We start from the raw sequence: 13,524 nt of genomic DNA, 5'->3' as shown, positions 1-13,524 counted from the left end.
TCTCAAAAATGTCAACATGATCTTATCTTTCCTCTTATTTTTATGTAACATATGCGTCGTTGATATGGAAGGTTGTAATCCCCTTTAAGTAATCTTTTTATTTTTAAAATTCTTGGCCTTTCTCGGCTTTTTAACTTATCACGTGCGAAATGGATTCTCGAGGGCCAATGTCTATGCCGGAATCAAAACGGCTTTTTACTGTTTTTAAAAATTAAATTAAAAATTAAAAATCATTTTAAAACTGTATCTTAAATTTATATGTAATTAAAAATTGCCGTTTGGATGACGGCATAGACATCGCCTGCTCGAGGACCCTATATGAAAAGGATATTGTTGGAATCTTAATTTTTAAAAAACCAGAACCATAGTAATTTTCCGTCCTGTATTGGGTTCCGTCTTTTAAAAAATCATCGCTGGGTGTTCTCGCAGATTATTTTATGTTCTACATGGTTAAAAAGAATAAAAATTGGCAGCTTCAGTTCGGTAGAAAATGATTGTGAATAGGGAATCCTAGGACCCACGGGTCAATAGGTAGTTTGGTAGAGAACTGATCTGGGCATCTCAGCATTTTCTGCTCAGACTACCATACAATCATGTCCGCATTGATGGGAAATAAAAACCGGGCATTTGATTAAATACTTCCAAACCCATTTTCATGTAACTGCGAAAGGTGAATTTTTTCGCTTCGCCATAGCAGAGATCTGAGGTTTGACCCGCCTATTGATCATGAAAAATAAATAATTGTAATTGGGTTACTTGAACGCTCAATTTAATGACACCAGATGGAAGCATTACTGTAGTTTTTAAGCTATCCGTATCTGGGCTCAGGGCTCAGTGGCCTCTTTAATGTTGGAATAAGTTGACCGCTCATTGTTCTTTCTGATTTTGTTACAATTTGGGGAATAAGGAGAGGCTTATCTCTTGCAGTAGCAATGATGACTTACTTGCCGAATAACAAGTGTTCATGGCAGCTGATTTTGGTGATTCTGTCTCTGATTACCTTTATTTCCGTTGTCCATATTTTTTATAGGCCCGTCATACCATTTTCTCTGGAATTCAATGGAGTTCAACAGAATATAACGAATGCGTCCTCATCAGAAAATAAAAATATAGGAGAAGAGCTATTTACAGAGAACTCTTATGGAGCAGTTGTGTATAGAAATGCTCCATGGAAGTCTGACATTGGAAGGTGGTTATCTAGATGCCACGATATTGCACAACCAGTTCGCATTAATGAGGTTGGCCCCTGGATTCGATTTGTATGCTTCGCTTTAACTCGCTTTTTGTTGTTGTTCGATTTAGAATTTGTTGACTAGTTTTGAATTTTCGTGTGGGCAGACTATTGGTGGAAAAACTTGCAAAGATGGTTGCAGCGGTCATGGCGTTTGCAATCCTGAACTTGGGGAGTGTCGGTGTTTTCATGGCTACGCTGGTGTGCTATATTCTCCGCTTATATTTTCTAATATTTTCATTTGTTTTTTCCTTGGTAATTATGGGACAAGGTTGTGGGTTACTTTCAAATTAGTGTGATGTAAGCTTGGATTGCATTCTTAGTTTTTGGGTTACACTTGTAATCTGGGTCATTGCTAACTAACCGTGGCCAGTGGTATCGGAATCTGGCTGTTGCTTTAATTGGTTTCCTACTTCCATGATCCTTTTGACGTTGTCATTTGTTTTTGCTCCTCCCTACCTTTGTCTTCATTGATCTAATTTTCCCTTTCCATTCTTAGTCCCCTCGAAGTCTGTGGGTTAAATGACAAAACGGAAATGCAGTTTAATAGAGAACCAAAGACTAACCTTGTAGGAATAAAGAAACATTTGATGTATTAATGACGCACAAGTAAAATTTTAACTATCATCTTAAAAGTTTGCCAGTCATTCGACTCTCTACAAGTACGAAGACACAGTGCTCAACCGAAAGATTCTCTTATGGAGAGTGAAAGCTTCAAGCCTTCAAGAGATAAAAATTCAGTTTTATTTTTCAGAATAAAGACACACTGTGTTCTCACATAATAGCTACCTAAATTGCTACATACCTTCAGTTTAGCCAGATGACTTACTGCAGTCAGAAGTAAATGTTGAAGATACAACACGAAGTCTTTAGAAAACCTCAACTGGAGACATATTGAACAGAAGTTCATTTGAACTGAGAGCTTCTCAGATGTTAAATGGTTATAGGCAAATGGGCAGAATTAGCTAATAATAATCTCAAAGCTTTTATGGCTGATTTTTCCCATTATTTGTCACAGACCAGGTTCTCAAGAAATGGCTTTCTGATCATGGCATCACCAAACCTTCCATTTCTTGCAATGCACCCTGTGGGATTTAAGCCAAGAGCTCGCTTCTGAATTTTTTCTTATGAAAGCCATGGGTATGGCTGCTGTCAACCATTATAACAGAAAAGAAATCTCATTTATTTGATCAATAGACTGCAGAGAATTTGTGGTCTGTATTCACAAAGTGGATTCTCTTCCAAAACATCTGAAGTTAAAACAATATTATTTCTTGAAGAAAGTAGCAATTATGAAGTTGAGTTTACTAAAAATGAATGCTGACATAGAAAATAAGGCTAAGTTTTGTTTAATGGTCGAGTGCACAAACATTGCGACATCGACAGATGCACTTCAGAAGGTTTTAGAGGTTGCAATTGCACATAAGATTATTTCTGTCCAATTGCTGACTTCATGAACAAAGAATCAGACAGATTTTTCTTTGTAATGAAAACAACTGACCAACATCATTTCCTGATAATGTTTGTCCTTTTGCAAAAGACCTCCAGTATCACATTTGGACAAGAGACATATCATTCAGTATATTGAGAAGCTGAATTAAGAACTTTAGCAAGTGAGAAGTGGACAAAAATACATGGCTGAGTGATTTGTATAAATCATGAGGTGATGCGGTCAAGGGAGTAAGTTAATCAACAGCAGGCAGAGGTGAACATACATATGCAATCCGGATAAAATTAGACAAACTCGTATTAGGGATAAACATTGATTTTAAGCATAGAATGCAGGGAATTCTACAAGTGTCAAGCTTTGACATCGATCGATTAATAATATCGATCAAATCAAACTAAAGTTAAGGACAGCTTACAGATCATTTCAGATTGATTAAGAATTTAAGAGTTGAATATATTAATTATTACCGGTTAAGCTATGAGAAGACACAATAATCATTAGTTATCAGCAATTACAATTATCAAACACTGAAATGTATAAGTGCAGCATGCGAGGATGCGATTAGTATAAGAAAGGAAGGGAGATATGTCTTTTGGAAGGTGACTTATTACAATATATATATGGAGACATTCGATATCCTTCAAAGAAAATCATCGATTAGGGATTATATTATATATTTGTTACTCTTCATAAGGAAGAGATAAGAAAAGAAATGAATCTTTTATTTGGCTGGTAAACATCGTGTGACAGTAAATGACGCTGTAACATAACTATGAGTTAGATACCAGTCTACAGAACTAGCGCTTGCACCAAAGGAGGTGCAATGCTTGTGCCGATAGTAATACATACTCTATGATTTGTTGTAGAAGAAAAATAAGGAAAGATAATTCTGAATCTTAGTAGGCATCTTGAATATGTTCATTTTGGAGTGAACATCTTGAGGATAAATGGAACATTGAGGCATGAAACTACCGAATTCCAAGCCTCACAGGTAGATACTTAGCATTAAATTCAAAAGAAACTTGCCATTAGGTATTGAGTAAATACAATGTTAATTTGGTCCTTAGAACAACTCAACCTTGTTGAGGACTATTTTTCAGTTACTTGCAGTTTGAGTGTACACAGTGAGCACATTTTGAATTTGTGCATTTCCTCCAATCGTTGCCTTTCATAAGATGACATCTCTTAAGAGCATGATTGTCAAGTGGTACATATTTTTTGTAGTGTATGGCACATCCTCAAAACCTGATGCACAATAGAAGAAAAACATTTTACTCACTGAGAAATCTTCAGAGAAGTTATTAGTTGTGTAATGTGAGGTAGACTTGGGGAAGAGTTTTGTAACTTGATTTGTTATAGAGAGAGTTGTTGCAACTGTGCTTCCTCTTTTTTCCTCATAATTGTGTACGGGTTGTTTTGTATTTTAGAGTATCTCTCAAAGTCGAACATTGGTTGAATGCGAAGGTTTTTCAACAATATGACTATGAAGAGACATTTGCTCTTGTTGCTAGATAAACCTTTGTAAGAACCATTATTGCTATTGCAGCATCCAAAGGATGAAAGATACATCAAATGGGCGTAAAGATTGCTTTTCTAAATGGTGTTATTGATGAAGAAGTATATCTAGAACAACTAGAGGGCTTAGTCACTCATGACAAAAACTCCTATGTGTGTAAATTAAAGAAGACTCTCTACGGTCTTAAACAAATCCCCAGGGCATGGTACAAAATGATAGACAGTTACCTTACAAAACTAGAATACTCCAAAAACGAAGTTGATTTTAATATATGCTTCAAAATATCAGATGGTGACATGCTAATTCTTGTTCTATATGTTGATGACTTCCTAATAACAGGGAAAGAACATCTTATTGAAAAATGCAAACAGGATCTTGCGTTTGAATTTGATATGAAAGATCTGGGTTTTCTGCACTATTTTCTGGGTCTAGAAGTATGGCAAAATGAGAACTACATTTTCCTAAATCAAGGAAAATATACTATTGACGTCTTGACCAAATTTGGAATCATGGACTGTAAACCATTATCCACACCGATGGTAACAACTCTTCATAAACTTAAAAGTGATGCATTTGAATTTGAACCTACAGATCCCACATACTACAGACAGATAATTTGATCTAATGTACTTGGTGAATATTCACCTTGATATTTGTTACGCAACTAATGCATTAAGTCAATTCATGTGCAAATCTAAGAAGATACGTCTCATGACAGCCAAGCACATTTTGAGTTACTTGCGTGGTAAATATCGTACCAAGTTTACCTCTAAAGTACTCCACTTTCAACTTTGCAAGAGGTTTGGTAAATATGTTGGCATTTTGCTCTTTAGTGCTGATATATACCAACTTGATGACATTCCTCTCTACCATATCCAAGCACATAGAGATTCCATATCACTACATTAGAGATATGGTAGAGAGGAATGCCATCAAGTTGGTATATATCAGCAGTAAAGAGCAAAATGCCAACATATTTACCAAACCTCTTGCAAAGTTGAAAGTGGAGTACTTTAGAGGTAAACTTGGTATGACTAAAATGTAATTGTAATTCCTGAGATTAAGTCTCAGTCATGCTTAAATTTAATATATACCATTTATATTTTAAATTTTAAAAGAGTTACAATGTTGCATAAGTGGTTTATGTCATGAAAGGTGATGACTTTTCATTTGATGTATTTATGAGGTCGCTATTGTAAGGTGACGATCTTAGCAATCGCTTGACCTGCTATCATGTAGACCACATTAAGTTGTTGTCCCAGAATGTGTTGGAGATCATGATAACATATCATGATTGACTACATTAAGTTGCTGTCCCGGAAATCATGATACTGAAATTGCTATTCTTGGGTTCTTGATCTGTGATCATGATATACTATGTTAAATTGTTGGGCCGGAAATCATGATAACTAATGTATCACGATAGACCACATTAAGTTGATGTCCCGGAGTTTGCCGGAGATCGTGATACTTGTCATAATGGAAACTATGTTGTTGTTTATGACATCAAGATTGTTATCTGATAGACTATGTTCAGTCATGTCCCAGAATGTGCTGGAAATCAGATAACTCATATCTTTCTAGGATATACTTGTTTTTAGGCATCTTGATGTTGATGCTAGCACTCATATGCAATGAGATTGCTCAGTTTAGATCATCAGTTTTCAAATGATTATATTGGCTATATCCTCCCTTGCTAAGAGGGAGTGTTAGAATTATAGCTTTAGTCTGATTGATGCTCTCAGTAAATCACAGAAAAGATATGTATGATTATAAGAAAATCATATGTATATATGTGTGTGTGTGTGTGTTACATTCTGATTTTGTTTATATATATATATATATATATATATGTTACATTCTGATTTTGTTTAATCATACATCGAATGACTTAACCAATTTACTAAATCTGATCTCAGACTTGATTGCATATCATATTTAATCATGCTCGATCAGGCCTTGTACTGTGAAGTCACCGTAGATCACATTGGTGACTGACATAGTGGTCGGGACCTTGCAATTCAGATTGCCGTCAATCCAAAGTGATATTGTTAGTGTATTTGTTATGCAGATCAACGTGGTATTGTTAGTGTTAACAAAACTGTTATCAAGGGGCATGACCATGTAAGGCCATGACCCTACGTGGCTCATGCCACATAAGGGTCATGTCTTTACGTAGTCATGACCATTCACCTAATATATATATGCTGTGCGATCAGTGCTAAGAGGACATCAATAACATTGGCAATCTCCTCTATGCATTGTAGACTACACTCTTAATATACAGCGATCATCTTCCTCAGCAAATATAATATAATTCTGAATATTCAGAATTGTGATTACCTGGTGCATTATATTTACATCAGTTAAAGAGCAATCACAGACCTGCAGATTCAAAGAAGAATTCATTATCATCTGAAGAATAAACTAAATCTGGAATAAGCCTATCTCTATCTCTTATCTTATATTCCTTAACAAAAGGAAGCCAAAATTACATGCGGAGTCGGACCTGATCAAGCACATTGGGTGTAGAAGGCCAAGAACACTAAAATATGGCTTAACTGAGCAAGAAATTGGATAGGGATGCAATTTATGACACTACACTTCCCGAAATGTAATTGTTATTAATGTCAAATTGATAGACACATAATGCAAGAGGGTAGGAGAGCATGATACAAAATCAACCATAGGGATTTGTTCCATGCAGATCAATATTATATTTTAGTTAACATTTCCTTAGGCCAAGTTGATCAATGATATGTTTACAATGATGTAATGTCTTTCTATTTGCTGGAACTTTAGGTCTTTCATTCAACGAGTCTGCAGTTATAGGGTCAAAGGTGCCAATGTCTATCATGGGAAGGACACATTAATTGAAAAATCAAGTACCATTGACATAAAATATACTAAAATGAGTAGACTTGAGGTAAATGATGGTCGAAACTGTTTTACAGAGTTGACATGTTGCTAGTTTTGTACTCTTGTGATGGATGAGGCATGGTGATTCCATGATATACCTCAGGCTTTAACAGGGGAAGCTGATTCATCATTCTCCGAAGTAATCTCACCATGACTTGATGAGTTTGATTAAGATCCATGTATAAGGAAATATGGCAGATTAAATTCGCTCCACTTAAAATAAATACTCACCCATAGACATTGGATTTTCTTTTCAAGGAATGATCATACAATTTAAAACCATAGTTGGCACCAAGCATTCAAATGATATGAAATACTTGAATCATCATAAACTATGTAGAAATCATAGAAGCATATTATGATTGTCATTACACATTCTTGTCACAATGTGCTAGGATTATTGATAAAAGAGAATGACAGATATATATGATGTAAAAATCATAGGAGTGTATTATGATCATCATTGCATATTCTTGTAACAATGTGTTAGAATTTTTAATAAAAGACAATGACAGGATTTATAAAGAAAAATAATCAATCTTGTAAACCCTGATGGATGGGGCATGGTGTTTCTATGATAGACCATGCATTTTGATGGGAGAAGCTGATCAATTTTTCTCCCAAATACCATCATAATGATTTGAGCTGCTCCATTAAGATCCACATAAGTAATGTGTTAATAAAACTGCTGTATCAAAGAAAATGCAGATCTGTTATACATCTGTTATACATAGGATTTTCTTGTCAAGGAAGGAGAAAAGAACAAAAAATAGAAATAAAGACTGAAGCAATAACAAATGCATGAAAGTGTGATGGATTAAATAGAATTTGTTGGAGCATTAATGATCATTATTGATATAGCCTGAAAGATACCAAATAAGATGCCAAGGCAATTTTTTTATGGTTTTTTCTTATTTCTTCCTATGATTAGCATTTTGAACAGGTAATATATATTTTTTTTTTTGGTTTTTTGCATTTTCTTGTTTACTAATTTTTTGTGCTTTTGAATGTATTTAGAATGGAACGTACTGCAAATTTGAAATTAATACTGAAACAAAAAACCTGGAACACAAATAATGACAACTTCTGATTTGTTTTTTTGATAGGTAAACGGTCGAGGCCTTGGTTAATAATAATAATAATTTATTGAAATTTATTATAATTAAGTGTTTACTTCAAGTAGACTTGAACCCAAGATCTCCCAGATAAGAGGCTCACAAGTTACCATTGTGGTATAGGCTCTTGCCTAATGGAGATTAATTATTATTATCGGTTAACTCGAGTAGATTTGAACCCAAGACCTCCCAGATAAGAGGCTCACAATTTACCATTCTGTTGTAGGCTTTTGCCTGACAACTTCTGATTTTATTCTTCGAAATTCTGGTTTTTAATTTCTCGATCACAAATCTATATGCCCATAATGATTTGTACAACTTCGCAAGCAACGAAGACAACTATTTTCTCTTGTGTTTGGGTGAGAGGTTTTGAACTTGAATTCTTCTGTCACAGAGCTGCTGCAAACGTCCAAATCTCTGATTTTCTGAGTTTACTGCTGCTGCAATCAAGTTATCAGCTGGAGGTGACGTATGATATGCCTGGCTTGTACAGTTGGCTCTATGATCCTAAGAATTTGATGAATGTGCTTTCTAATCCATGGATCTGTATCAGATCTACCAATTCAGCAAATATTCAATCTGAAACAATGAATCCCTCCTCAATATGTGACGTAAGCTCTTCGTGGTAAGTACGAATAAGCTAGGAATTGAGAAAATAACAAATGGCTGCTGCTACTTCTCAAAATCTGCAACTCTACAAGTCTGATATGTATTTAATCATATCTGATAGCAAATCCTCTTCCCAATTCACTAGGAACTTATCCAATCTCTGAATGGTCATGCAAATTGTAACCTGGAGAGGTGGGGTTTCGTCCAGCTCCAACAACTGCCAAGAGTTTTCGTTCTTGGTAGTCAGAATTATGCTCAAACTCTCTCCATAGCCCAAACAAGCAAATTGCTGATGAAGAAATAACTGATAGAATGCCAAAATGGAGCCCAAGTCTTTCTTTTTTGCCTTCCCTCTAGGGTTTATTATTTCTAGGGCTTCACTCTTTTAATTTAAAAAGAATTAATTAAAATATATGCCTCTCCAAATAATTCAAACTCCAAGGCATAATTTTCCATAAATAACATTGGCCCCTTTAATTAAAATAACTTATTACTTTAATTGCCTAGGAGAAAGTACCAAGGGGATATTATATTTTATCATAATAATGAAAGTGACTTTATAAGTTCACTTTGCTATGATCTTATTTAATCCAACATATGAAGTATTTAAAATTTTAAATATTTCCCAATTTATTTGTAAAAGGCTATTTGGACTCAAATCTAGAATTTGACTGGACTTGCTTGATCATGGATGATGCCTAGTCCTGCAGGTCAACTGACAGTTCCCCCTAAAAAATAGGGACCGCCCTAAAAAGTAGGAGACTGTCTCCAATCAACTGAAATTGGTCAAAAGGGATTCTGCTCTGCTCTGCAGTCCTCCAAGTGTTCAACCAGTCAATTGACAGTCCTCCCCCAAAAATAGGATTCCACTCTTAAATTTAGGAGATTATCCTCAAATCATCTGGGAAAGTCTGTAGACTTCACAGATAGGGATCCCTCCGTTGAAGTAGTCATTCCCTAAAAATAGGGATCCCTCCTAATAGGTAGGAGTTGCCATTTGAGTGTTTGAAATGGCTCACAGAGCCTCTTGCAAGGCTCCACTCACGACCTCCTGGATGGGTCCCCTATCCACTCTGCTAACCTACAGGAACCTTGACAATAGGCCAACCTCTGCTCATCTACCTACCACCTAGGAAGGGGACATTACATAGCCATAATAGCGAGTTAAGAAAATGAATGCCAGACAATCAAGGGGCATTATTATTATGATGCACGAGTTGTTAGAAATGCCTTTGGATTTTGGGTTAGGTACTAGTTATGAATGTACATGTATGGTTGTGCCCTTCTCACTCGATGTAGGTACATGTTTGGTTGTTCACAATGGACTGGTGATTACACTTGATGTTCATCAATACATCATTTGATCAAGCTTGATGTTGGAGTCTGCAAATCATTTGCTATTTGTCAAGTACTTGATGAAGATATAATTTTTTCTTTTCTTTTTTGTGTTTACCAAATCATTTGGTTTACTTTTGGCTTGAACTGTGATTTTAAAATGCTGATTTTCTCATTGACAACTACTAAAGGTATGTAATATGAGTGCAGTAGTCTATTTTGTCTTAGTCATATTTTTTCCTTAATCGTGCTTAACTTTGCTGAATTTGCTTCTTAAACATATTTTATAATGCTTGAGTTCTTACTGATTGCAGAAAAGCTTTAAATTTAGCGGATTTAACAAACTAAGGGAATAGGACCAAAGACACAAAGCCAGAACGTCATGCCATGTTGCAACTTACATATTTTTGTATATTTCAGGCACTTGTTAAATCTTTTCTTTCTGACTATCTTGAAAGAGAAGACAGGCTACTTTGGTACCTAGAGCCATGCATAAGAACTAGTCATATGTTTCTTCTTTGATGGTTACTATGATGAAAAACTTTTATGCAAAATATTTCAACTCTATTTTCTTCAAGTCTCTGTTTCTAAAAGCATCAGAAATTTGTCAAAAAGAAATTTATTCTTTATTTCATGCCACTGTAGATTGGTAGATACCATCATCTGAGTATTACAATTTTCACATGTTGCTGTGGGACAATCTCTACTAAATATCTTGAAGAGCTTAGTTTCTTACTTAATATACAGCATACCTTTTCTCTAGAATAATGCATGCATACCTTTTCTCTAGAATAATGCATCTAATATCTATAACTTCATTTTTGTGTTACTGGATTTGCCACCTTCCACTATTCTGTTTCAGATTTCACGTAGTGTATATTAGTTAATTAAGTGACCCTTAGGTAATTTCTTGAGCATGTTGTTTCCTCTCTTGTTGTTTCCATTTCCGAAAGAAGTGAAGCAGATGATTAGGTAATAGCATTTTGAATAACATAAACTTTATTACTACAGGAGAGGAGTGCTCTGAAAGGTTAAATCTAGAGTGCAACAATCCTCCTTCATCTGAGGAACCATATGGACATTGGGTGGTTTCTATTTGTTCAGCACAGTGTGATACTACAAGAGCTATGTGCTTTTGTGGGGAAAACTCTAAGTACCCTCATCGCCCTGTTGGAGAATCTTGTGGATTTCAGGTCATGTATGTAACTTCCTTTAACATTCTCCTGAAGAGTTTAGACATATCTATCTCCTGTTGCTCACAGAAACACCATTATTTCTATTTTCACTTTTGTTTAAACACATGAAACGTCCAAAATTCAATTTTACTGTTTGGCAGTGACCGGGTAGTGAATTGGTCAAAGGCAGACACTGAAAATCTGTATACAAGTAACATCAGCAAGCCTGGCTGGTGTAATGTGGATCCACAAGAAGGTAGAGTTGGCAAGGCTCTTTACAAAATGGAGTGTGATTGTAAATATGACTGTCAATGGGGGCAATTTTGTGAATTCCCCACAGAATGTAGCTGTATTAACCAGTGTTCTGGAAATGGATACTGTCATGGTGGATTCTGCCAGGTGAGTTTACAAAATTCCATTATGTGAATTATTTAAAATGTTTAGGCTTACACTTTAAAAGTTCTTTGCTTGTCATGTTTTCCTCTTTTTGCTTTGAAAAAAAAATCAATCCTAGGTCATAAATTAAGGCTTGACAGAGTGGCTTGCCTGTTGACCTTTACCATTAAATTTGGGACTAGTTTATTATCATTATAGAATATTTTGCATATTAATCAATCAGATTTAAAGTATATAAAAAGTTGAGTAACACATTTTTATTTACTTGGAGCTATTTATTCTTACGAGTGAAGAACACCAACATATTCTTTATCTGTGCAACAGTGTAAGGCTGGTTGGTATGGGATTGACTGCAGCATTCCATCCATATCATTGTCAGTACAGGAATGGCCTCAATGGCTTCTACCAGCCACAGTCCAAATACCTAATGGAATGTTTGTAGGAGATAAGCTCAATGGCATCCAAGCTGTAGTTACTAAGAAGAGACCACTTATATACATATACGACTTGCCACCAGAATTTAACAGCCACCTGCTTGAGGTTAAATTTTTAAATTTTTGGTTATTTTAGTTTTGTGTTTGAAATGACACTGTTTTCTTAAAGCATAAGTCTTCTTTCATTTGTTAAAATTTGCTGTTATGATCTCTAGTTTTATGACCATTTTGTCTTTATTTTGTGTAGGGCCGCCATTTTAAGTTTCAGTGTGTTAATAGGATTTACAATGACCAGAATGCATCTGTTTGGACGGACCAGCTGTATGGCTCACAGGTCTCTCTTGCTTTCATATCTAAATATGGATCACAAAATGATTTTGGACTGCATGCTGCACTTGTGTTAAAATATGGTAGAAAGGAATATCCAAATTGATTGTCTAAAGAAATGTGTTCCCTTGCAAACCGTTCAAAATTGTACAAGGTAGAGACCATGTCATTTATATAAGCACATTGTTAAAATTTGTTTTAATCTCACCAATACCATAGATTGCAACAAGGAAATAGTAATTGAGGGGTTATATTGCCCTCCCACCATATCAATTGGATTGGTTGGGTTGATATGGTATCTTCTCACCCAACTCTTCTGCCCACCCACCCTTGCATTCTTCCCCAATGAATGAGTGAAATTCTAATTGAATGAGTGAAATTCTAATTGTGATTCCTATCTAAATGCATAGCAACATTGGATGAGGATATTGGCCAGTGGACTCTACTGATTTTATCAGCTTTGACTGACTTTCATGAAATGGCAATATCAATTCTGCGATGCTATTGCAGATCTTGAAGATCTACCTTAAGATGCCTAGGGAAGGACGTAGGCAATCTTTCTATTCTTTACTGGCAACTCCCTTCGAATGATAAGTCTTGGAAGGGGTTGGTGTTAAGAATTTGGTCATTTGTGCCATTGATGTCAATGTCTCAAAATCTTAAATTGAAAATGAAAAAACTGCAACCTCATACACAGGTGACATGTTTATGTAAAACCAAATAACAATAATGAATGATACCTTACAGGGGAAGCTGCTTCATGGTTCAGACTGCATAGATGCTGTTTAGAAGTCTGGAAACGGCGATTATAGAATATAGTTGGTGGTTCTTTAATGTCTGTCCTCAGAGAACTTTATATCTGAACAAAGAATCTATCAGGCAGGCACGATAGAAGACTTGGAGTTACTTAGTACTGGAACCATAAATGTCTTTAAGGCTTCTCTGTGGATTGATGTTTGCAGGAAATCTATATTGTATTCAGAAACACACAATAAATGACCATCGAGATTGAATGTA

The 13,524-nt window shown here is 35.4% G+C and overlaps 1 protein-coding gene across 2 annotated transcripts in view; it reads left to right on the top strand.

The window, feature by feature from the left end:
* The first annotated feature begins 285 nt into the window (after window positions 1–285).
* Window positions 286–13,524, top strand: part of LOC149562493 (exostosin family protein) — a 94,307-nt gene continuing 81,068 nt past the window's right edge. Inside the window, exons 1-6 of one of the 2 annotated variants that reach the window (XM_089825981.1) lie at window positions 286–1,238; window positions 1,339–1,432; window positions 11,187–11,373; window positions 11,512–11,749; window positions 12,071–12,286; window positions 12,428–12,514. In XM_089825981.1, the coding sequence (XP_089682107.1) occupies window positions 933–1,238; window positions 1,339–1,432; window positions 11,187–11,373; window positions 11,512–11,749; window positions 12,071–12,286; window positions 12,428–12,514 (1,128 nt within the window). In that variant the 5' untranslated portion in view covers window positions 286–932. The remainder of the gene's footprint in view (window positions 1,239–1,338; window positions 1,433–11,186; window positions 11,374–11,511; window positions 11,750–12,070; window positions 12,287–12,427; window positions 12,515–13,524) is intronic. The other variant, XM_089825982.1, reaches the window with a different exon arrangement.

This window comes from Cupressus sempervirens, chromosome 4 (assembly GCF_028749045.1).
Source record: "Cupressus sempervirens isolate cs-2001-9-10 chromosome 4, ASM2874904v1, whole genome shotgun sequence".
Classification (NCBI taxonomy): Eukaryota; Viridiplantae; Streptophyta; class Pinopsida; order Cupressales; family Cupressaceae; genus Cupressus; species Cupressus sempervirens.
The sequence above is the reverse complement of the archived record's forward strand: the minus strand, read 5'-3'. Positions and strand labels throughout refer to the sequence as shown.